The sequence below is a fragment of the Rhinatrema bivittatum genome, chromosome 3 (genome assembly GCF_901001135.1).
Source record: "Rhinatrema bivittatum chromosome 3, aRhiBiv1.1, whole genome shotgun sequence".
In the NCBI taxonomy this organism is placed as follows: Eukaryota; Metazoa; Chordata; class Amphibia; order Gymnophiona; family Rhinatrematidae; genus Rhinatrema; species Rhinatrema bivittatum.
In genome coordinates, this window is record NC_042617.1 from 3,217,187 (window position 1) to 3,242,793 (window position 25,607).

Here is a 25,607-nt window from a genome sequence, read left to right on the forward strand (position 1 = left end):
AAAAAAAAAAAAAAAGGTTTCTTGTTTGGAGGCGTGTCTTCTGCCTTCTCTCTTGCTTCCTTCTCTGTTGCTTCCTCCGTTTCTGGGGTAAGTTTGTTTTGTTCCCCTGTGTTGATTTTTCCTTCCAGGGTTTTTTTTCTCTTCACAGGTTGTTGGTTCCCCGTGGTTGCCGGTGGGCCGGCTTCCACGTGTGGGCAGGCGATCCCGCGGCTTTGCGGCCTATTTTTCGCGTCCTCTTCGGCGCTGCAGGGATCCCTTTGGCGGGTTGTGCAGGCCCTCCGGCCCCCCCCCGCAGCACCTCCTTAGTGCTCCTGGCCCCCCCCCTGAGGTTTTTGCCGCTCCCGACGACTTTTTGCGAATGCCGCGGCCGTCTCGATGCGCGGCCTGCGGCGAGCCGGGGTCCAGGATTTCAAGGGAGGGGATCTGCGCGAGGTGCCTCCCGGGCGGGGAAGGCACCTCGCAGCCGGCAGACGTTTCTTCCTCTCTCCCCTCCCCCCGGCAGGGGCGGCGCGGGCCGGCCACTTCGCCGCCGTTGGCGGGAACGGCGGCCATTTTGCTTTCGCGGCACCTCGCTGCTGTGGAGGCTGTGACCGAGCGGAGGGATTTTCGGGAGGTCTCACCTCCGAATTTATCCCCGGAGGGGGGCTTGCCCGATCCTGGGCCTTCGGAGGTTCCTCCCTCGGACCCCCCTCCCAGCTTGCCTCGTTTTTCACCTGAGTTTATTCTACTCATGCATAGTGCGTACCTTCAGGGATTGGGGGCTCCCGGGGACCTGGCCCCTCGCCCTCCACCGGCAAAGACTCCTCGGGTGCCTGTGGCCCCTCCTGGGACGCCCCCTGACCTGGTTGGGTCGGTGGCCGGGGCCCCAGCCCCTCTTCCGCGTCCTCGGCCTGCCACGGGAGCGGCGGCACCGATCTCGCCACCCTCACCGGATCCCGCGGACCCTGCGCTCTCGGAACTCCCTTCCGAAGGGGATGACCCGCTGGCACTCCGGATTTTCCAGCGGGACGAACTGAATGATCTGATACAGCAGATCCTTTTGGAACTGGATCTTGATCCTCCTCCGGATCCGCCGCTCCCGGTGGCGCCCGCCGTCACCACATCGGCCAGAAAGGGGGACCCGGTTCTCGCTGCCCTTCGTCCCCGGCCTCGGGCATTTCCCATCCATGAGTCCTTCCTGCAGCTTCTCACCAGGGAGTGGGATACCCCTGAAGCCTCATTTAAAGTCACTCGGGCTATGGAGAAGTTGTACCCGCTCCCAGAAGACTTCTTGGATCTTATCAAGGTTCCCAAGGTGGATTCGGCCGTCTCGGCGGTCACCAAGAGGACGACGATCCCGGTCACGGGCGGCACAGCGCTCCGGGATACTCAGGACCGCAAGTTGGAGGCATTCTTGAAGAAGGTTTTCGAAGTCTCCGCCTTGGGCATGCGGGCTGTCATGTGTACCTCACTGGCTCAGCGGGCCAGTCTCCGGTGGGTGCAACAGTTGCTGACTTCTCAAGCGTTACCACCGGACGAAGCCGCGCAGGCTGACCGCCTGGAGTCCGCGATCGCCTATGGGGCCGATGCCCTATATGACCTCTTCCGAGTACAGGCGCGTTCCATGGTATCGGTGGTGGCAGCTAGGAGGCTCCTTTGGCTCCGCAACTGGGCGGCGGATGCTTCCTCTAAGTCGAGCTTGGGGTCCTTGCCTTTCCGCGGAAAATTCTTGTTTGGAGATGACTTGGATCAGATCATCAAATCTCTCGGGGAGAATGCTGTTCACCGACTCCCTGAAGACAGACATCGACCCTCCAGGGCTTTTGCGGCTACCCGGACTAGAACCCGAGCGCAGAGACGCTATAGGTCGTACAGGCAGCCGGGGACCCGGGCTTCCTCCTCCTCCTCCAGACCCCAGACCTGGTCTCGGTCCTTTCGGGGGCGCCGCTCCGCCCGTGACGGCTCCGGGCAGGGTCCTCCTCCACCAAAGTCGTCCCAATGATGCCAGATGCCCCCACTCCCCCACGCCCAGGATAGGGGGTCGCCTGGCGGATTTCTACGGGGAGTGGGTAAGGATATCGGCGGACCAGTGGGTTCTGGACACTATAAGGGACGGCTACGCTTTGGAGTTTGCCCGTCCTCCCAGAGACCAGTTCCTCTTCTCCCCCTGTGGCTCGGACCTCAAGCGGGCGGCGATACAGCAGACTCTGGATCGTCTTCAGGGCATAGGAGCCATTGCCCCCGTCCCCTTCGGCGAGGTGGGCTCGGGTCATTATTCTATCTACTTCGTCGTGCCAAAGAAGGACGGTTCCTTCCGGCCCATTCTCGATCTCAAGGAAGTCAACAGGTCTCTGCGAGTCAGCCGGTTCCGCATGGAGACGCTGCGCTCGGTGATTGCTGCGGTTCATCGAGGGGAATTTCTGGCCTCCTTGGATCTGACGGAGGCCTATTTGCACATTCCCATCCTGCCGGCGCATCGTCGTTTTCTCCGCTTCAAGGTTCTGGGCCAGCATTTCCAGTTCACAGCTCTCCCGTTCGGTCTAGCGACAGCGCCTCGCACCTTCACCAAGATCATGGTTGTCGTCGCCGCGGCTCTCCGCAGGGACGGGATACTTGTCCATCCCTATCTGGACGATTGGCTGATTCGATCGAAGTCCTTTGCCCACGGACACGAGTCGGTGACCAGGGTGGTCCAGGTCCTACAATCCCTGGGATGGGTAGTGAACTTCGCCAAGAGTTCTTTGGTTCCTTCTCAGCGCCTGGACTTCCTGGGTGCCAGCTTCGACACGCTGCAGGGCAAGGTGGTTTTGCGTCCGGACAAGGCTCAGTCGTTGCGGGAGCATGTCTGTCATTTTTCAGCTTTGCAGGAGCCCACTTCCCGGGATTATCTTCAGTTGCTGGGAGTGATGGCGTCCACCATCGATATGGTGCCCTGGGCTTTTGCGCACCTGCGCCCTCTGCAGGCGTCCCTCCTCTCCAGGTGGAACCCGGTGTCCCAGGATTATCAGGTGATCCTTCCTCTCCCCTCTGTCGCCAGGGACAGTCTGGACTGGTGGCTGATACCGACGAATCTGGCTCAGGGTGTCTCTCTCGATGTGCCCACTTGGGTGGTGGTCACTACCGATGCCAGCCTCGTGGGCTGGGGCGCCGTCTGCGACCGCAGCGCAACACAGGGCACGGGGTCCCCGACAGAGGCGACCTGGCCGATCAACCGTCTGGAGACCAGGGCGGTGCGGCTGGCACTACAGCGGTTCCTTCCCCTGGTCCGGAACAGGGAAGTACGAATCCTCTCCGACAATGCCACCACGGTGGCCTATATCAATCGACAGGGAGGCACGAAGAGCAAACATGTCTCCCTGGAGTCGACCCCCCTAATGGAGTGGGCGGAAAGGCATCTAGTCAGGATCGCAGCTTCTCACATCGCCGGAGTGGACAATATCCAGGCGGACTTTCTCAGTCGTCAACAACTGGATCCCGGCGAATGGGAGCTCTCCGCCGAGGCGATGCGGTTGGTGATTCAGCGGTGGGGCGCACCGCATTTCGATCTGATGGCCACGGCCGCCAACGCCAAGGCACCTCGGTTTTTCAGTCGCCGGAGGGAACGAGGCGCGGAGGGGGTGGATGCCCTAGCCCTTCCGTGGCCGACTCGTCGGCTGCTCTACGTTTTTCCTCCGTGGCCCCTGGTGGGCAAAACGCTCCGCAGGATAGAAAATCATCAAGGTCCTGTGGTTCTCGTCGCTCCGGAGTGGCCGCGCAGGCCCTGGTTTGCGGACCTTCTCCAGCTGGCGGTGGATGGCCTGCTTCGGCTCGGTCATCTTCCTCGGCTCCTGCGCCAGGGTCCAGTATATTTTGACCAGGCCGAACTCTTCTGTCTTGCGGCATGGCTTTTGAACGGCGCCGCCTTCGACGCAGGGGCTACCCTGAGGCGGTAGTTTCTACAATGCTGCGGGCCCGGAAGTCTTCTACTTCTGTTGCTTATGTGCGAGTTTGGAGAACGTTCGACGTCTGGTGTTCTTCCAGGGGGATCCGACCCACGGAGGCGTCTGTCCCGTCGATTCTGCAGTTCCTTCAGGATGGTCTGGATAAGGGACTCGCCTATAATTCCCTACGAGTCCAGGTGTCGGCCCTGAGTTCCTTCGTGCGCGCAGATGGCTCTCTTCTCCTGCAACCGGACGTTGCCCGTTTCCTCAAGGGGGTCAAACATGTGCGCCCTCCTGTCCGGGATCCTTGTCCCTCCTGGAGTCTCAACTTGGTGCTTTGAGCCTTGTCCGGGGCACCTTTTGAGCCGATACGTGGGGCGACCCTCAAGGATCTGACTCTAAAGGCGGTCTTCCTTGTGGCCATCTGCTCTGCGCGTCGTGTCTCGGAGCTACAAGCGTTATCTTGCAGGGAGCCTTATCTCAGGTTCACGGATTCCGGAGTCTCCCTGCGCACCGTACCTTCCTTCCTTCCGAAGGTTGTCTCGTCTTTTCACTTGAATCAGACGGTGGAACTTCCGTCCTTTGGACCCAGCGAGCCTAGGTCTCTTCGTTTCTTGGATGTCAAGCGCACCTTGCGTCACTATCTGGAGGTGACCAATGATTTCCGGCTCTCAGATCATCTCTTCGTTCTCTGGTCCGGTCCGAAGAAGGGGCGTCAGGCCTCGAAGACAACGATTGCACGATGGCTTAAAGAAGCGATCTCGGTCTCCTACATTGGAGCTGGCCGTCTTCCGCCTAGCGGGGTTATCGCTCATTCCACCCGCTCGCAGGCGGCGTCCTGGGCGGAATCTCGCTCCGTCTCCTCCCAGGAGATCTGCCGAGCAGCGACGTGGAAGTCGCTGCATACCTTTTCACGACATTATCGACTGCACCTGGCGTCGTCCTCCATGGGACACTTTGGTGCCCAGGTTCTCCGAGCAGGGCTTTCAGGGGCCCACCCGGTTTAGGGAAGCTTTGGTACATCCCACCGTCTGGACTGATCTTGGTACGTACAGGGAAAAGAAAATTATTCCTTACCTGCTAATTTTTGTTCCTGTAGTACCAAGGATCAGTCCAGACGCCCACCACTCTGGGATCTTTCTGCTTCTGCTCGGTTCTGATGCCTGTCGATATCTTCTATTACCTGCTGTTTGTGCCTTGTTTCTATGTTGCACAGCTCTCTACAAGTTGGGTTCTTACCGCTCGTTGGCGGTTCATTGTTATTGCAGTTCAGTGCCTGTCTTTCAGGTATGTTGAGTAACTTGATTCAATCCCTTTCGGGTCCTTTGGGCTTTGCTATACGGGATACTGAGCTCCAGCAGAGGGAGCACTGGCTTATACTGGTGACGTCCCTCGAAGTCTGTTCTGACTCCATCTGCTGGACGGGGGACATAACCCACCGTCTGGACTGATCCTTGGTACTACGGGAACGAAAATTAGCAGGTAAGGAATAATTTTCTTATCTCAAGTGGAAGCGGTTTTTGGCTTGGTGTGCTGGATACGGTCTGGATTCCTTTTCTTGTTCCCCACCGGAGCTTTTGGATTACCTATTGCAACTCTGAGTCTGGTCTGCAGACCGCTGCTGTGAGGGTTCACCTTAGTGCCATCGGAGCCTACCATCAGGGGAATGATGGTGCCTCTATTTCCACTCATTCGCTTGTGTGTGTGTTTGTCCCAGCTCATGAAGGCTCCATTTGAGCCCTTGTGATTTGAAGTACCTATCCTGGAAGGACATCTTCTTGGTAGCAATTACTTCAGCACACAGGGTCAGTGAACTGCAAGCTCTGATGTCGTACCCTCCTTATACCAAATTTTGTCATAAGGTGGTCTTACGTACACATCCAAAGTTCCTCCCTAAGGTGGTCTCAGATTTCCATAAGTCTATTGTCCTGCCTTCCTATTTTTCCAAGGCCGCATGCTCACCAAGGTGAACAGACTGCATAATCTGGACTGTAAAAGGGCTCTGGCCTTTTATCTGGAATGGATGGCACCTCACCACCTGTCCAACTTTTTGTCTCCTTCGACAAAAACAGATTGGGGGTTCGCAGTGTCTAAGCAAACCTTATCCCTTTGGCTAGCGGACTGCATTTCCTTCTGCTATGTCCAAGCGGGCTTGAAGGTCACGTCAAGGCTCATTCCGTTCGGACCATGTCTGTTTTGGTGGCTCACTTGCATGCCATCCCCATTCACAAGACTTGCAGGGCAGCAATCTGGAGTTCCCTCCACACGTTCGCCTCTCATTATTGTCTGGGTAAGGATGGCCGACTTGACAGTCAGTCCTCCGTAATCTGTTTCATCTATGAAACCCCCTCTTCCTACCATGGGCCCTGTCCTTGGGTGCAGGCCTGCTCCCCTAGTTATCGCAGCTCTAGTTGTTGTGCACGTTGGCACATGTTAGGAGCAGCCTGGAGCTACATAGTTGCATGTGTGAGGAGTATCATCCTACTTGTCCTTGGAGAAAGCAGAGTTGCTTACCCTCTAACAGGTGATCTCCAAGGACAGCAGGATGTTAGTCCATATGAAACCCACCTGCCACCCCATGGAGTAGGGTTTGCTTTGGTTTATTTTATTTTTCACAAACTCTGTTATAAGACTGAAGAGGGACCCTGAGTGCCAAGCTCCATCTGATGTCACCCATGTGTGAGGACTAACATCCTGCTGTCCTTGGAGAACACCTGTTACAGGTAAGCCACTCTGCTTAATTTTCATTTGTCCAGATAATGCCACATGGGGCAGCTGTGAGCCTTGCACTGTAGCAATGCACAGCATTAAAGCAGCAGCAATTTTATACCAAAAATGCAATTTGGAAAAGAGAGCTTTTAACACATTATATGAGAGCCACAGAGGGTGTAATAGTAACTTACTATATGGAATTTCTTCCTAATTAAAATTTCAGTGACATTGCCTGCGACGATCATGACATCCACAGTGCCAACGACGGTGGGTGGTCACGTGATGTACCCGAGCCCACATGCAGTGATGTATGCACCCACTTCAGGCCTGGCTGATGGAGGCCTAGCCGTCCTCAATGCCTTTTCACAGGCACCCTCGGCCATGCAGGTGTCTCATGGGCAGGTCCAGGAGCAGGGTAAGACTGGCACTTGGGACAGAGTCCTTTTTTAGAGAAACAATGACCGGCATGTTCCTCAGGGACTTCTGTGTAACCTTTACCCTGGATGGGGCTTCCAGATCCCACTGCTTCAGACTGAGAAATTGCACAGAAAGCACTCAGCAGGACCATGCAGACCTGCCTGCTCTATTTCCATTTTTGCTAAGGGTTCCCCAAATATGTGAGCTGTGGCCCTCACAGTGTGCAGTATAAATGAGATGACTGTTGGGTCTAGTTGGCATCTAGTAACACTAATGAGCTAATTTGATGCTGATATCTCTGCAGATTGCTGAGGTTTGCACTCATATAGGATTCAAGGAGAGTGGAGTCAGGTAAAGTGTGACTGTCATGGGAGTTGAAATATTTTAGGGCCCCTTTCACCATCTTAGTAGGAGTAGAACTGCCCACCATGACCAGTACATCAACCACTTAACTGTTGCCATACCAGTCCTTCACTTGCTTGCCTGGTGCTGCTTTGTAGTCATGCTGGTACTAAAGCACACCGTCCTTCATTTGTCCACCTGGTTCTGCCTTGTGTCTGAGCTGATGCTACAGCACAGCAGCTAACAGGTTGTCATGTTACTGCATGATATAACTGGCTGCAGCAGGGTCTCTGGACTACAGAATGAGTGTAACTACAAAGTAATGAGTGCAAACCCGGACTTGTAACCTCACTTTTAGTAGAACTGTTGGAGGTTTTGGTGTCCTTACTGCTGTGTTTGTAGCAGGAAATGTGTAACTTTCTTCTCTTTCCTGGCAGGTGGAGTGTCACAAGTGTTCCTCACAGCACCATCTGGCACAGTACAGATCCCAGTTTCTGCTGTTCAGCTTCACCAGGTGTGTTCAGGTGGCAGGGTGGAGCCCGCAAGCCACATAGGGAAGGAGGATGTTCAGCTCACATGAATGTGAGGTGCTGAGGGATGCATGATGTTGCTTCCCTGCCTGGCTCGGAATATGCAATCCTTATTAATTTTGTATACCAATTCTCAGAACAAAAACTATTCCTGGAGTGGTGAACAGAAAAACCATAAAGGAATGTATAACCGAGCAGGGAAGTGGATAAGGGGAGAGGCAGGATTTTGAATCAGGTGCCCAGGGGAGCTTGTGTGCATACTTTAGGTACATGGGGGGTCATGTGCAGAGTGGAGTAGAGTATGCTGTATACATGCACAGTGGTTCAGAAGATCTTAGTAGTGGGGAAACAAGTAAGCCTTGACATGAAGTAGCATACAGTGTTGCAGTTGTAAGAAGATGGATAGAAGCAATGGACCTGGCAGTCTTTACCTGTTGGCATATACAGCAGCCTTAACAAATCAGTCAGAAAGGTGGATAAAATCTAAAAATGAAAAAGAATTTACCTAGTCTAATAGCCACCTTATTTCAACATACAGATATAATTCCTAATGTATGTATCAAAAGGAATATTCATTATAGGAACAAGCTGGCACATTAGTTTGCACTGCACCTGTTTTCTCTCCACTATAATCATCTGACCCAATGAAAAACTTTTTTTTTTTAAGTGGCAATAAAATATTACAAAATCGAAGTTTACCAGCCATTTAATCAGCCTTAACATGGGGTGAGAGTAGAGAAGCTATCCTTAAGAGAACTGGATACGCCCTTTGTGATTAGTGAAACCCACTGAGAGCCCTTTGGAGTGAAAGAACTGATTTTACTTGCTGCTGTTAATACTGTTGGTAGTTTAAGGATGATGTGGAGTCTTTAAAAATCAGCTTACATGTTCAGAGAATTTGCCAAGGTCATCTGAGATCATTTCTTCACAGCACTCCCAGATGAAGACATTGAAACCTGCATCTCTATCAGGTGAAGTTAAGTATAGTCATGGGCCTTGGATTTTGCAATATTTTATTGCCATTTAAAAAAAAAAAAAAAAAAGTTTTTCATTGGGTCAGATTATTATAGTAGAGAACAAACACAAGTACAGTGCAAATTAATGTGCCAGCTTGTTCCTATATGAATATTCCTTTTGATACATACATTAAGAATCATATCTGTATGATGAAATAAGGTGGCTATTAGACTAGGTAAATTCTTTTTCATTTTCAGTCTTTATCTGTTCTGAGGACAAGCAGGATGGTAATCCTCATACATGGGTGACATCACCAGATGGAAGCCCGATCCTGAACTTTGTTCTCAAAGATTCTATAACTTTCAGACGTGCCCTACTGAGCATATGTGCAGCTAAAATCATCACTCTGCCCCCTAGGCAGAGTCCCTCAATCTTTCCACGGAGCCATGTGGTCATGGGAGCTGTGTCACGGTACTCAGCTTTTCACTCTCCTCACAGTTTTTGTAATGTGATTTTTTTTTTCTAGAGCTGCATCTTTTTCCTCATGCCTTCAGAGCCACCCTTGATATTGTGACCATCCTTGATGCCATTAGTTGTCTATGTCGAGCACCATCGATAAGGCACTGGGATTGCCATTGAGCACTCTGGTTGCTCTTGTGGCCATCGACTGATGGGGCTGCTGAGAGCGCTCAAGTGCCACTGAAGACTTTGGGCAACAGGAGCTTCAGGCCTTGGACAACCTTGGTGCTGTTGAGTGCCGAGGTCACCATCGACCTGAGGCACCCTGGAGCACCAAAGCATCCAGAATACACAGTGGTCCGGTGCCCTCAAGGCTCCTTTGTAGTACCTGGATGGGGTATCAAGGGGCATCGTGAAGTCCAATCACTACAGCTGTCAGACACTACGGAGACTGATGATCATGGGGCATCGAAGGTCCCACTGGGCTTTGAGCACTATCAGTGCTGATGAGTGCTAGGGTTGCTATCAAGGCTATCAGCCATGGCCACTGGTGAAGGATGCCATAGAGTATGCAGCATTACCACCCTCGAGCATATAGGCAAGATGAGGGGAACAGGCAATAGTGCCGGCAGTCCCTTTGGGCATTGATGCAGCGTGTCTGTCCCATGTTGGGGCCATAGAGGCTCTACCTTCAGGCACTACTGGTGCTAGTCCATCATCGACTTGGGGCAAGGGTGCTCAAACCAGTCCTACGGGGCCCCCCCCCCCCCAGCCAGTCAGGTTTTTGGGATATCCCTAAGGAATATGCATGAGAGAGATTTGCATGCACTACCTCTTGTATTTGCAAATATTTCTCATGCATATTCCTTAAGGATATCCCGAAAACCTGACTGGCTAGGGGGGCCCGTAGGATTCATTTGAGTACCCCTGCCTTAGGGCATCGAGGACTCCATTGGTGCCGCTAGGCTGTCTGTCCGCAGGCGCCTGGGGCACCGTTGTTGGCGCTGTATACAGTTGAACTAGTCAAGCCCTCAGCACGGTCAAGTGCCATCGAAGCCCTGGGTGCAGCATCGTTTGGTGCCATGATGCAATCCATCATTGGTGAGTACGAGAGCACTCTGGCTTCACGGACGTCATCGCCATGGTAGCCACCAGTGGACTACTGCAGAGCACCATGGGCACCATCGGTCACCATGGTCTTTGTTGCTGCTGTTACATGACGGAAAGAGCGGTGAGCCATTCATGACGCCATTTCAAGGGCTGTGTTCAGCCTCTTGGAGCATTATCAGGTAAGAACATAAGAAAATGCCATACTGGGTCAGACCAAGGGTCCATCAAGCCCAGCATCCTGTTTCCAACAGTGGCCAATCCAAGCCATAAGAACCTCGCAAGTACCCAAACACTAAGTCTATTCCATGTTACCGTTGCAAGTAATAGCAGTAGCTATTTTCTAAGTCAACTTAATTAATAGCAGGTAGTGGACTTTTCCTCCAAGAACTTATCCAATCCTTTTTTAAACACAGCTATACTAACTGCACTAACCACATCCTCTGGCAACAAATTCCAGAGTTTAATTGTGCGTTGAGTAAAAAAGAACTTTCTCCATTAGTTTTAAATGTGCCCCATGCTAACTTCATGGAGTGTCCCCTAGTCTTTCTACTATCCGAAAGAGTAAATAACTGATTCACATCTACCCGTTCTAGACCTCTCATGATTTTAAACACTTCTATCATATCCCCCCTCAGCCGTCTCTTCTCAAAGCTGAAAAGTCCTAACCTCTTTAGTCTTTCCTCATAGGGGAGCTGTTCATTCCCCTTATCATTTTGGTAGCCCTTCTCCATCGCAATTATATCTTTTTTTGAGATGCGGCGACCAGAATTGTACACAGTATTCAAGGTGCGGTCTCACCATGGAGCGATACAGAGGCATTATGACATTTTCCGTTTTATTCACCATTCCCTTTCTAATAATTCCCAACATTGTTGCTTTACTGCCGCAGCACACTGAACCAACGATTTCAATGTGTTATCCACTATTGAGGTACTATGGCAGCAACACCACAGAACGCTGCCCACCACCACACCATAATCAGAGACCCAGTGGTACTGGGGACATTGCCATCACACTGTTCCTATTGACTCCATTAGAAGTTAGTGCAGCAGTAGAGTGCAGAATTGCATGGTCAGGTACGGCAGGGGTCACTTTACCCCTCCAAGCGCCTCAGGCGTCAACATTCTCTGACAGTACAGTACACAGCCATACTAGGGTTCTACGATCTTTGCATCAAGATATCAGCTTCCTTGCCTGTTCTGCACCATAGGGTGCTAGGGAACAATGGTGAGGAGGGTGCCATCACAACCTCTGTGATTGCTTTTTGGCAGCATGAAGCCACAGACTCTAACTGGTGATGCTTGGTCCTTGCTGTGCCATGGGATTCTATCCACAAGCATGACAAGTGGATTTGTAGGTGTTCAGCCAGCTATATGATGGGATACCACTGTATGAGTACTGATAATTGTGCTTTTACAACTGAGAGCACTATCCTTCCAGTTGACCTCTAGTGTATGGGGATGTGTTTCTCTTATGAAGAGTACCACAGGTTGTGGGCTGCAGCCATAGGACTGACCTAAGACACTGTTCCTGGTCAAACACCTATGGGAATGGATACCTGGAGGGTAGTGTAGGGAGTCCTTCCCCTCCCTCAGTAAAGGAGTATCTTTCAACCCCATGTTAGGAAGCCCCTTCGTGGAGAAGCCCCTAGAGCTCCATCCCATGCAGGTCTATCTGTCTGAACTGGAGCTTCTATTCTTTTGAATCGGGGCATCTCCTTGTCCACTGGTCTTGGCATACACTGGAGACCACAGTGGCAGACATTGGACCATTTTTGCTGAGGGCCCTCCGTTGATTTCCATGGTGGCCTACCCCATCTGGGGATGCCTCAAGTGGCAGGTTTGGTCGTTAATGTATCTCTGTGCTCAGTGACTGTAACTCGGCTCTCACCTGAAAAGTTTGAAGGTTTCTCGGGATTGGGAGGCCCCGATTCTCGTTGCTTTCCTGTCCCTTCAGGAAGGAGAGATACGATTGGGATTCTAGAGGCAATCCTTCTGTATTCCCCCGGATACCTACAATGAGTGGCCCTTGTTCTCTATTCCCGGAGAAGGGCTTTTGCTGATTTTGCCTGGCAGTCGCTCTCTGTTCCCCACAGAATCTGAGAACAGGTCGGGTGATAGTGATCTTCTTAGATCATCCTAAGATACAGCAGGTCTGTTTCACGAGGGAGCTATTCCAGATTCTGTCTCCCTGTCATTCTTGGGGTCTCCTCTTCAGGATAGCTCCCTGGTGCAGATTAGGCATTTCTCCTGCCCAGGAGTCACCCTTGATACCTGCTGAGCTCAATGTGCATTTTTCATGGAGGACCATTCTTGCCGCCTGTGAGGAGGGTTTTAGTCCATTTAATTGGCAAATATGCCTTTCAGCCTCTTGCCATATCCATGCCTGAGGGAGTTGGAGGACGAGGGACCCTGCCACAGAGGTGCTACTCTTTTGTTGAGGTGGCTTGCAAGCTATACGTCCCCATTTTAGTGCTAACCCTGTCTGTGGGCAGGGAGAGTCCTGGTTCATGCAATGGATGTTCCATTTATTGGACTGTGTGTCTCCTTGGAGAAAGTATATATAATCATAGCTGACCCTGCCCTGCTATCCTTAGGGTTTCCAGGCCAGTAAAGAAATCCTGTACTGCTGGAATTTTTTCTTGTGGCATCCCTGCTTTGTCTCTTGGTGGAGTGTTTTTGGATTTCTTCCTTGAGGGGGTTGGCTAGGTACCTTGGGGGTGTAACTTCCTACTGGAATCAGCAGTGAGTTATTCGGTTGGGGTTAAGATATTCCACCTCGTGGCTTTTTCTTACCCCTGCAGCCCCAGGGTCTTCCTCCTGACTTCCAGTTAGAATATCGAGGGGAGGGGAAGAAAAGCTAGGGCATTCGTGGTATATTTTAGTGTATACCTGCAGGGAAAGATGCACTACTTTTTCCCTATATTTTTGCCAAGTTCTGGCCAGTACTGCCTTTAGCTTTTCTCACTTCACTAGGTTGACCTTCCTACTCACGTGAACTATCCTGTAGACAGGGTGCAGTGTGGGTGAGCTTCAGGCCTTACGTGTCTCCCTGCTGGGGGGTTTGAGGTGGGATTGCCTTTCATCCCCTGAAACTCTCGACGCTGTCCTGCATGGTACTTTGGAACATAGGATCTGTCACAGACCCTTCTGTTGTTGCTGATTATTCTTCCAAGCATTGCTTGGGTTTTTCTGACCATCAGCAAAACATAGACACTTCTGCAGATGCGTTCTGTAAACTGCAGTTTCTTTCTGGAAAGCTTTTGGCCCCATGTCTTGTAACACCTAAGGAAACCATTGAATCTTCATCCAAGAGTTCTTCTCTTTACATTTCTAGATTTTTCCTGTTTCCAGGAGGTTCTAGTCCTACTGTTGTCAGGGTTTATTGATCCAAAACCCTGCTTGTAATGTTTTCCGTGATGCGGAGTAAGTTTCTTGCTGGAACTCGCATCATTGCCCTGCCTTAGGTGCCTGTTTGAGTCTGTTTTTTCTATGGTTTTCTTTTTGTAGGACCCAGCTCTTTTCCTGCCTCGACCCGTTTATCGGTCAGCTACCTCACAGGCACAAGTAAGAGAGGTGGTGCTTTCAGCACAGTGTGGTTTCCAGTTTTGTCCTGCTCAGACAGCCTCTAGCTTGGTATTCACCCACATGTGAGAAGTACCATCCTGCTTATCCTCTGAGAGAAAGCAGAGTTGCTTACCTGTAACAGGTGTTCTCCTAGGACAGCAGGATGTTAGTCCTCAGGAAACCCTCGTGCCTCCCCTGGGAGTTGGTTTCTCCATGTATGAGCTATATCATGGACTGAGGGTCTCTGACTACAGCTGCACATGCTCAGTAGGGCATGCCTGAAAGTTCTAGAATCTTTGAGATCAAAGTCCCGTGCCGGGGCTCTATCTGATGATGTCACTCATAGGTGAGGACTGACATCCTGCTGCTGTCCAAGGAGAACACCTGTTACAGGTAAGCAACTTTGCTGTACTTCCTATTTTACAGCAGTGTGCATGGGGGAAGAGGATTTCTGTGTAACTCACATGTCTGCATGACTTGAAGGCTCACTTTTTTTCTCATTTTTCTAGATGGCTGTGATCGGACAGCAGAGCAGTGGGTCTAATCTTACAGAACTGCAGGTGGTGAATTTGGACACGACACACAGCGGGAAGAGTGACTGAAATTTGGCCCTGCTCCTCCCTCTCTTCCCCTGGTGGGGTTCCCAGGCATGACATGGGGCAGTGCTATTTAAGACAGACTGCATCACTTATTTATTGTTGCCTTTTCACATTTTCTTTTATACACACACAAGAGCGTGAAGACGGGATTCAGCTCGCTGCTGCCTGGAGTCCTGAAAGTGAAAGACGTTTGGGGTGACTTGCTGAAGCACTCCCTCATTTCATGAAGGGAAATAGATACTCACTCTTGAAATGTCTGCTTGTCTCTCACCGCCACCAAAGAACCCTCTTTTCAGGCTGGTGGAAGTGGCATGAAGTTGCAAACGATCCTTGCAGAGAAACGTTCCCAGTTACTAAGCAAAAAACTACATTGTGCCTGGATGTATAGACCATGTTACCAATTAGTATTAGCACAGCCTACCTGGGGCATGTCAGGGCCCCACTTCATCTGGAATGAGGCAGGGACTGGGTTTAGTAGTGTAGAACTGAAACCAGGTGAATTGTGCACTCAGTATGTACCCCCACACTGCACTGAGCACATAAATCAAGCACCATATACCTGCTTTAGGGTGCACTAAATCTAACTGATCCCCCCCCCCCACCACCTTCCTCTGCACAAAACATGGAACTGACCTGTATACAACACCCTGACCCCACGTGGAGACAGAACTGACCCAGAGACAGCATTCCTACGCTGACGCCATGTAGGAAGGTTTCACTCTGCTAGAGTTGCAAGTAGAAACCCAGGGAACTGGGAACCCCCCCACCCCTAGTATCTCATACATTTCATACTGGCAGATTGTGTTCCTGACTAACGTCTTCTACATCTGTCCACTGTGCCGAAGCAGGATATTTAGTATCAAAGCTTCCCACTGCTCTCTGCAGCGCTCCCCTTCCCTTGGTGCTCTTTAGTGGAATAGATTTTATATTGAGGTGGGATGAGCGTAATCCTCAGTGCAATCAGTAATCATGGAAAGAACGTCGGCACTGTGCTTAATGGGCTGCAGGGTTAGAGGTGTTTGATCTAGACCCACCCTATGCTTAGCAAAGAGATTCTTCTGACAGCGTCGAGCAGTAACCAGGAGTAAGAGAGTCATTTTCTCAGTGACCACAACTACAAATTCTGTTTTTAAGTTCACCCACACTTGAGAACTGGGGTGTGGGGCAGAGACCTTGTGCCAGTGACGGTGCTGGAGCAGTGGCTTTGGGGGAAGGAAGCAGAAAGCTTTCTCTCTTTAGTGTTCGTACAGGTAGATACTGTGGTGGCCCCTGCAGACGTCAGGAGTGCGGCTGTGGTATACAGGGAGTTGCTGTCTACCTGCAGACCCCCCCTAGTGTGCATCTGAAGACTTTAACGCTATAGAGGGCTTCCATTGCTAGAGTCCCTGCCCCAAGGGCTTTGCTCCTCTAGACTCCCAGGTTGTACAGGTCCTGCTTTTCAAGATTCTCAAGCTCGCTATACCTTGATTATCCTGAAAACCAGTCCTGAGATCTCTGCTGTAAACAGTGACTTAGCTTCCGCTTTTCCAGCCCAACAGGCTCTTCAAGGCATTTTACAAAAACAAAAATAATACGGTTACGGTTCAGTCATAGTCACAAAGAAGTCAACTGTTAAACTAAAAACACATATGAATTATATCAAAAGCAAGATCCGTCCCATAGATACTTTGTCAATTAAAACCAAATGAAAAGAATGCTTACATTCCCTGTACGTACCAGGATCAGTCCAGATGGTGGGTTATGTCCCCCGTCCAGCAGATGGAGTCAGAACAGAAGACTTCTGGGGGAGGTCCTATATGACCTCACCACCCTGGTCTCTATCTTCAGTTTCGTTCTGACTCCAGCAGATGCGAGCAGGGAACCCAGAGTTCCCCACTACAGTAGCTTAGTTTTCTAGCTTTTTCTTTTAAAGTTTGAGGGATCAAGTAAAAATAAATAAATAAATAATAAAAAGGCGAAGTTAATTTATTAGAGGAGCTTAATTAGGAGAGCTAGTGGCCTGAAGGGTTTGAGAGTTCCCCTCCACCGGAGCTTGCTGACAGGCCTGCCTTCTCTCCTTTACATTCTCTTTCCCTCTGAGGTTTTCTTTGGTGCTGGGGTAAGTGTTTTATTTTCAGGCTTACCTCAGGAAGCGTTTTTCTTCTCGTTGAAGTCTAAGCTTTCAGTCGGGGTGTACGCTGGTGGTGCCAGTCTCTCTCTCCGCCCCCCCCCCCCCCACGGACGCTATCGAGCTGACCCGCGGCCCCGCAACGCTCAATTCCCCGGGGCCGCCAGCTACCGGGAGGGAACATTCCTCGGTGGTTTTTCAGGTTAGCAGGGGGTCACTGGTTCAACTGAGCACAGGCTGCAGCGCGAGGGAGTTTTGCCGTGCTCGCCGCCCTTTTCCCCTTCCCCTCTGCGTGTCAGATGCCGCGTTCAGCGGCCTGCGTTTCCTGCGGCCAGCAGGGAGGGAAGCTCTCTAGAGAGGGGCAGTGCTCCGGCTGCCTTCCCGATGGGGAAGTCAGCCCTCAGGGGGGGAAGTCGAGAGCGGCCCGGACCGCGAACCGAGGAAGCGGCGGCCATTTTGGGATCTGATTCGGAAGGAGAAATGTCAGAGGAGGACTCCCTGTTTACTTCAGTGCCGCTCCCAAGGGTGCCTTCAGCCAAATCGGAGCCTGGACACCGGGAGGGGGAGCCCCCGGGGGGTCCCTCCCGGGGGGGGGGGGGTGTTTCTCCTTTTTCCCCCGAATTTATAATTTTGATGTACAAGGCGTTTTTGCAGTACAAGGATGCGCCACTAGATCTCCCGGGCCCCACTCCTCCAAAGCTGATCTGTTTGTCAGCACCGCCGGGGGGCCCTTCCTCTCAGACCACAGCTCAACCGACGGGGGGCAATCCTGGACCCTCCAAGGGCCCTCCCCTGCCCCCTCGAGCGCCCCCTGGGAGTCCGGGGGGGTCCCTCCGGGGGATCCGTCGGGGGATGATCCCACTTTAGCAGTCCAAGTGGAAGGAGATGACCCGAGAGTCCTCCGCATTTTTCAACCAGAGGAATTAGAGGACCTCATTCCCCACATTCTCAGAGAGATGGACATCGACACACACCCCCCCCCCCCCCCCCCCCCGGAACCAGTCGGACCGGATCTTAATGTCAGGAAGGGAGACCCTCTGCTAGCAGGTCTTCGGCCCTTGGCAAAAGCTTTTCCCACTCATCCCTCTTTTCTCCAACTTATTTCCTGGGAGTGGGATACCCCTGAGGTGTCCCTCAGGGTCAGTAGGGCTATGGAGAAGCTCTATCCCCTGCCACAGGACTTCCTGGACATTCTCAAAGTCCCTGCCATGGATTCGGCGGTTACAAAGCATACTACCATCCCCGTCACGGGTGGCACCGCCCTGAAGGACACTCAGGACAGAAAGCTGGAAGTTTACCTCAAGAGAGTCTTTGAGGTTTCGACGTTGGGGATGCGGGCGGCTATTTGTAGCGCCTTGGCACAGAGAGCGGGACTGCGATGGGTCTAACAGCTTCTCACATCGCAGGAGTTGCCAGAAGCGGAAGCTCAACAGGCAGATCGGCTGGAGGCTGTCATGGCATATGGGGCGGATGCTTTTTATGACTTTCTCAGGGTACTTGCTCACTCCATGGTGGCGGCGGTCTCGGCTCGGCGTCTCTTGTGGCTTCGGAACTGGTCGGCGGATGCTTCTTCTAAGACCCGCCTAGTATCCCTTCCCTTCAAGGGTAAGTTCCTTTTTGGTGAGGATCTGGACCAAATTATCAAGTCTCTCAACAAGAACGCAGTTCATAAGCTCCCAGAAAGACCGTCCAAGGACTTCGAGGTCTTTCTCTTCTTCCGCTAGGTATCGGGCCAGAAATCTGCGGAGGGCACGGGCCACGCGTCGTCAAACTCCTCGCACTCCGTCATCTCGTTCAAGTTCTTGGAACCGGTCCTTTCGCGGGCGCCGCTCTGGTAGGGAGGGCCAGGGACGGAGCTCCTCAAATTCCACCTCCCTCAAGACTACCCAATGATGCCAGGCGGACCCACGATCCGATCCCCAGGCTGGGGGGCCGGATTGCTCTCTTTTACGAAGAGTGGGTCCAGCTGACATCGGACCAGTGGGGCTTGGATCTTCTAAAACACGGCTACGCGTTGGATTTTGTCTATCCGCCCAGAGACAGGTTTCTCTTCTCTCCATGCAGGTCCCATTCCAAACAAGTGGCAGTTCGTCACACCCTCAACCGGCTCTGCGCTTTGGGAGCAATAGTGCCGGTACCCGCCTCAGAGTTAGGTCGCGGTCATTACTCCATCTATTTCGTGGTCCCGAAGAAGGAGGGCACCTTTCGTCCTATTCTGGACCTCAAGACTGTGAACAAATTCCTCCGGGTTCCTCGTTTTTGCATGGAAACCCTTCGTTCGGTTCTGGCAGCGGTACATCAGGGGAATTTCTGGCGTCGTTGGATCTCACAGAGGCCTACCTGCATATTCCTATCCGCAGGGAGCACCAGCCGGTACCTCAGGTTCAAGATTCTGGGTCGTCATTTTCAGTTCCGCGCCCTGCCGTTCGGACTGGCCACGGCGCCCCAGGTATTCACGAAAGTCATGGTTGTGGTGGCAGCGGCCTTGCACCGGGAAGGCGTCCTGGTCCACCCTTACCTGGACGACTGGCTGATACGGGCGAAGTCCTGGAACCAAGGCCGCCGAGCAGTCAGCAGGGTACTTCGACTGCTCCGGTCGCTCGGGTGGATTGTCAACTATGCCAAGAAACTCCTTGGAGTTTCTGGGAGCGCGTTTCGACACGAGGGAAGGCATGGTGTTCCTCAAGCAGGAAAGAGCGCAGGCTCTCCGGGATCAAGTCCTGCATTTCTCGGCTTTACTGGACCCCATGGTGTGGGATTACCTGCAGCTACTGGGAACCATGGCCTCCACTATCGATCTCGTACCGTGGGCATTCGCTCACCTGCGTCCTCTCCAAAGGGCCCTACTGTCCTGATGGAAGCCAGCGTCGCGGGATTACCAGGCGCTCCTTCCAATACAGAGGGAAACCCTAGACAGCCTGCAGTGGTGGCTGGACCCTCAGAACCTAACCCGGGGAATCTCCCTGGAAGTTCCGGAGTGGATAGTTGTCACCACAGATGCCAGCCTTGCGGGCTGGGGGGCTGTCTGTCAGGAGAGTTCCCTCCAGGGCCGGTGGACAACGGTACAGGCACAGTGGCCCATCAACCGGTTGGAGACCAGAGCGGTTCGCCTAGCTCTGAAGGGGTTTCTCCCACAAGTGCATCACCGGGCAGTTCGGATCCTATCGGACAATGCGACCACGGTGTCCTACATCAATCGTCAGGGGGGCACGCGAAATCTCCAAGTCTCCTTGGAAGCGGACAAGTTGATGCAATGGGCGGAACGCCACCTCCTGCGCCTTGCGGCCTCCCACATCGCAGGAGTGGAAAATGTGCAGGCAGACTTCCTCAGTTGGCAGCGCCTGGATCCAGGGGAGTGGAAATTATCGGACGAAGCGATGAATCTGACAGTCTCTCGCTGGGGGCGTCCCCACCTCGATCTCATGGCCACCGCAAGCAATGCAAAGGCCCCGCGATTCTTCAGCCACAGAAGGGAGCATGGCGCGGAAGGAGTCGACGCTCTAGTCCTGCCGTGGCCAAGGCACGTCCTACTTGTACGTCTTTCCCCCGTGGCCTTTGGTGGGAAAGGTAGTCCGGAGGATAGAGATCCATCAAGGTCCGGTAGTTCTGGTGGCACCAGAGTGGCCCCGCCGTCCGTGGTTTGCGGACCTTCTTCTCTTAGCCACGGAGGGTCCGGTACGCCTCAGTCATCTTCCGCGTCTACTCCGGCAGGGTCCCATATTTTTGGAGCAGGTAGATCGCTTCTGTCTAGCAGCTTTGCTTTTGAGAGGCGCAAGCTGAGACGGCGCGGCTACCGAGAAGAAGTCATTTCGACTCTACTGCGGGCGTGCAAGCAGTCTACTTCGGTAACGTATATCCGGGTCTGGAAGGTTTTCGAGACTTGGTGCGGGTCGCACGACATTCAGCCCTCAAACGCGTCTGTCCCACAGATTCTCTCGTTCCTGCAGGAGGGACTGGACTTGGGCCTCGCGTATAACTCTGTGCGGGTGCAGGTGGCGGCTCTAGGTGCGTTCCTGCATTGCGGGACAGGGTCGCTTCTCTCTTCCCATCTGGATGTTGGCCGTTTTCTCAAAGGGGTCAAGCACTTAAAACCCCCGCTACGTCCTCCTTGTCCATCTTGGAATCTGAACTTAGTCCTGGGAGCGCTTAGTGCTCCACCTTTCGAGCCCCTGCGTGACTCCTCTCTCAAGGATCTCACTTTCAAGACTATCTTCCTGGTGGCGGTTAGTTCGGCGCGACTGATATCAGAGCTTCAGGTGTTATCCTGTCGGGAGCCCTACATCCGTTTCTCTGGGGAAGGGGTGTCCTTGCGCACGGTCCCATATTTTCTCCCTAAGGTGGTCTCGGCTTTTCATCTCAGTCGGTCGAATTACCTTCCTTTGATGCGAGCGAGTCTAGGGAGCTGCGCAAGCTGGACGTTAAGCGATGTCTGATGCGATATCTGGAGGTTACGAATGAGTTTCGTGTATCTGACCATCTTTGTTCTTTGGTCGGGCCCCAGAAAAGGGCGCATGGCGTCCAAGTCTTCCATCACCCGTTGGTTGAAGGGGGTGATTGCTGCCTCATATATTGGGGTCGGTAAGCAACCTCCCCTGTGGGTTAAGGCCCATTCTCTCTGCGCGCAGGTGGCGTCCTGGGCGGAGAACAACGCAGTTTCAGCTCAGGAGATCTGTAGAGCGGCGACTTGGAAGTCGCTCCATACCTTTGCGAGACATTATCGCCTGGACGTTCAAGCGCCTCCAGGCGGTTCTTTCGGAGATAGTTATTCGAGCAGGGCTCTCCACGGCCCGCCCATAGGAGGGAAGCTTGGGTATATCCCACCGTCTGGACTGATCCTGGTACGTACAGGGAAATGAAAATTATTCCTTACCTGCTAATTTTCGTTCCTGTAGTACCATGGATCAGTCCAGACACCCTCCCTTTCTTTGGGGGTATTATTGGGGTGGGTCACCTCTGCTCGACTATCCTCCTGCATTTTCTGCTCTCCCTGGTTTTCCAGGGTCCGTGGCTCATCAGTTCTGTTTGGGCAAGTTCTATGTTACTGCTAATGTTGGGTTCCACAACAGTTTTGTTCCTAGGGACTGATTACTTGATCCCTCTGTTTTACTTTCGGCTTGGCTAGGCTAGATACTGAAGATAGAGACAAGGGTGGTGAGGTAATATAGGACCTCCCCCAGAAGTCTTCTGTTCTGACTCCATCTGCTGGACGGGGGACATAACCCACCATCTGGACTGATCCATGGTACTACAGGAACGAAAATTAGCAGGTAAGGAATAATTTTCATATGTACATGAAAATGTCAAATGGGACATGGCAAAATTCAAGAAATATGCAGCTACCACCATGCTGCCCCTCACCCCACAACCCAAATTATAGGGTGCCCCATAGGGAATTGGTGATAGTTTGTGCCAGATACGGATGGGGCTCTGCACATGCTGAGAGTATTTTATCTACTTTGTTTCCTGTTGGGAAGTTTTGGTTATGTTTGCTATACATCTACAGATGTTTGACTTTCTAGCATTTCAAGTAAGTGGCATGCAAAAAAATGGAAACCTTTTACAAAGAAAGCTGTGGCTGAACATCTGAGGAGGGGTCCCTGCACAGGCTCTCAGTGCTGCAGTTTTTGTGTCTGTACAGCCCTCCCTTCGGCTGCAGCCTCTCCTGCTACCAGTCAGAGGGCTTTCTGCAAGAAGTGACTGTAACATGGGGGTTTTTTAATTAAAAGGAAAAAACAAAAAAGCCTTGAAAGAAATGACTTTATTTTTCTAAGTGTTAAACTCAGTATTTATGTATTTCCTAAAAGGAATAAAGAGACGGGCTCTTGTATAGTTCTCATGCAATTTGTCTACACGTTTGTATCACGGGGCAGAAAAACGGGGGGCTTTGCTTTCATTTTTATTGTACTCTTACAATGATTTGTGAACATTAGCGTTTAAGCTGGTCAAGGTAAATCCCCAAACTCCTGTAAAACTGGGTGGTGTGAAAGGAGAAATGTCATCCTTCTTCCTGGCTCTCCTGTTTTGCTGGTGGTGCTCTCTGCTTGTACATTTTAGTTTTACGCCTGTGACTCTTGTAGCATTCGGTAAACAAGTGCTGCATCCCATGCACTGCTATCATTGTTTCAGCTAAGAACAGATGGAAGTGCTGCCTGACTGTGGTGGTGAGACAGCAGGCTGATGTATATGAACTCCATTACAGAGCCTCAAAGGCTCAGCACTTGCATTTTGTACTTTTCAGTTGTTTTAGTCATGCTGGACCTTTCTAGGCTTGCTCTTTTCCTGAGAGACCCACCTCTTCACATCCCGCAGTATTGTTGCTTGCATACTCCTGTCTAGCTTGGGTGAAGAGCATTTTGGAATCTGGGAGTACTGAGTGGATTTTGTCTATCCGATGACAGAAGTTGAAAATCCATTTATATTTAAATAGCCCCCAGAACTGCCTGCTTCTCTCTCCTTGTTATTACATACAGCTCTTCTGACTGTCAAGTGGGTGACGGCCAACCTTGTAAGAAGGGGGAGAGCTAGAATTAAATTGTAAACCATCTTTTATCACTTCCTTGAGTTAAAGAATCCTTTGCCTTGCTCCTTTTCCAGAATTTGCCACTTAGGACTACTTTCATAGATGGAGAAAACTGTTGGCTTTTGAAAAGGGAGCAACTTCTTTTAGCTAGACGGATGCTCTTATTCTGCTCTGAAACTTACATTGAGGAGTCTCATGTTGGCCTTGTACCTAACCACAAAGGTTGTGTTGCCTGAATGGCCTGGCCACAGAGGCTCGTCCTTATAACCCAGCTCTTTTTTCTGTACTAGCATGAAAAGCCAGTGTCCCAGTTCCAAACACCTCCAAAATGTCTAGTGCTGTTGTGCAGGTTTTCTGCTAAAATCCTGCACCACCTCAATTAATGAAATTGTCCTGGAAAATTAGATGGGGAATAAATAGAACTGGGTTAAACGCTAATGTCCTGTTTATTTAAATGTAAGAACCTGTAAGAACACGTCTGTATCAGGGATGACATGGCATTTATCGTGTGGTGAAATGATTTTACTTAATTTTCCTGGTTGCATTTTTATTGTGAGTGTTTATTTTATTTTATTTTTTTTTTAAGTTTCCAGGGTTCTGTTTCTGGAACACTTGTGGAAGTAAACACAGTACTATGTACAGAACTTTCTTTTGTATTAAAAAAAAAAATACTTTCAATAAATGTATCATTTTGTGCACACACTTAGCGTCTGCTTTGTACGCAGTGAGAGTTCTGTACTGCACCGAGAGGGAAAATAGTCCCTGAGCCCAGAAACCAAACATGGGGACATTGAGTGGAGGTGAAAACTGTATGCCAGCTCAGAAAATTCAACATCTCCCTGCTCTTCCAGAGAACAAAGAAACTGATGGCAGATAAAAACTGTAGAACAATCTACTTTGCCTAATTTTCTTTCTTTTGCATACCATACATTTTTTTTCCAAAGCTATTCATCAGTCTTTCTCCCCTTTGTGTACGAGTCACCATTTCCCCTCTAGCAGCAGTGTAAATCACAGGGATGTTGCTCTAAATTAAGTTCCGTGATCTGAGAGGAGGTGCAGACAGTGCAGGAGTGCTGCCTCTTCTCCCGAGAGATGCAGTGTTCTGCCCTCACCACGTGACCAGCAGGCCACACAAGTGGTTTGGCAGGTGCATAGGAAAATTCTCACGACTTTTAATGTATGTGGCATATTGCACCTAAAATTGCTTTCTCTGGCCAGGATTGCATTTCTATTTCCACATTATATTACCTATCCATAGTTAATCATATTTCAAATTTATGTCTTGGTATGTTAAGCAGCAGCCTCCTTCCAGTTGGCTCATAGTAACATAGAAGATGACTGCAGAAAAAGAACTCAGTCTGCCCTTCTCTGCTTATCCAGACTGCTAGGAGTTACAGCCCAGCTGCCACTTGCAGACCAGGAGTGCTTGTAAGATATCGCTTTTTTCCAAGTCTCTTATCCTCATGCGCACTCCTTTATGTTGGGTAGAGGAGTATGGAAGATCCCATATTCTTTGGGGATCCTGTGCTTAGTTTAGTTTAATTTGGTTAACTGCTTTTCGGTATACTACCAAAGCAGTGAACTAAAGTAAAACACATATACATAAATATTATATCCATATGTATTCTAATACATCAATAAAATTAACAGAATAAAGGCCTAGCTTTTACATATGTTACCCATAAATACCCATCTTCCTAGTGTGTAGACCGATGGACCAGTGGGTTATGCACATCTGCCAGCAGATGGAGACGGAGCAAGCTGACGTCACAGTATATAAATACTCCTGCAGCGACATCAGCCCACCGGTATTCTCCGTCTCCTGCAGATGATGAATGTGCATCTCCCTATAGGGATTGTTTCAGATTTTAGAAGGAGAATATAAAAAAAAAAAGCCCCCCCCTCTCCTGCGGTGATACCAGATGTGCCCTCCCCATTTGAGAATGCCTGAGGTGATTTCTGTGGTCCCTTAGATGTGTGACTTGGTCTGATAGCTGGTTTTCTGCCGGCGTGGACTTAATTGATTGTATAACTTAAATGCAGCAGGTGTAGGAAGCTGAGCGAGGCAGTGATGGTAGATGCCCTCTCCCTGGCAGCCAGAGACTCTGTTCTCAGCCAGGAAGGGCTGAGCTCAGGTAAGTTTAAACAAACAAAAAAAAAAAAGTGTAGAGGGGTTTTGTAGAACTTCCTCTGGTCTCCATGCTTGGCGCATCGTTCCCGTTCCTGTGGGGGTTAAGGGAACTGGGCAGCCTGGTGGGTTGAGAAACCCAGATGGGCTAGGCCCCACTATTAGGATTTTCTCTGCAGGCTGTGTGGTAGGCTGCGGCAGCACTTACGTGTGCGTTCAACTGTCCTCTACAGGAAAGTCGGTGTGCGTGGTGTGTCCAGC

At 51.1% G+C, this 25,607-nt stretch overlaps 1 protein-coding gene across 3 annotated transcripts in view; it reads left to right on the forward strand.

Annotated features, from left to right (window-relative positions):
• The window catches only part of SRF (serum response factor), a 240,623-nt gene extending 216,705 nt beyond the window's left edge, over nt 1-23,918 (forward strand). For 2 of the 3 annotated variants that reach the window (XM_029592815.1, XM_029592814.1), the window contains 3 exons: nt 6,835-7,026; nt 7,808-7,884; nt 14,502-23,918. In XM_029592815.1, coding sequence (XP_029448675.1) covers nt 6,835-7,026; nt 7,808-7,884; nt 14,502-14,594 — 362 coding nt within the window. In that variant the 3' untranslated portion in view covers nt 14,595-23,918. The remainder of the gene's footprint in view (nt 1-6,834; nt 7,027-7,807; nt 7,885-14,501) is intronic. The other variant, XM_029592816.1, reaches the window with a different exon arrangement.
• The last annotated feature ends 1,689 nt before the right edge of the window (nt 23,919-25,607 follow it).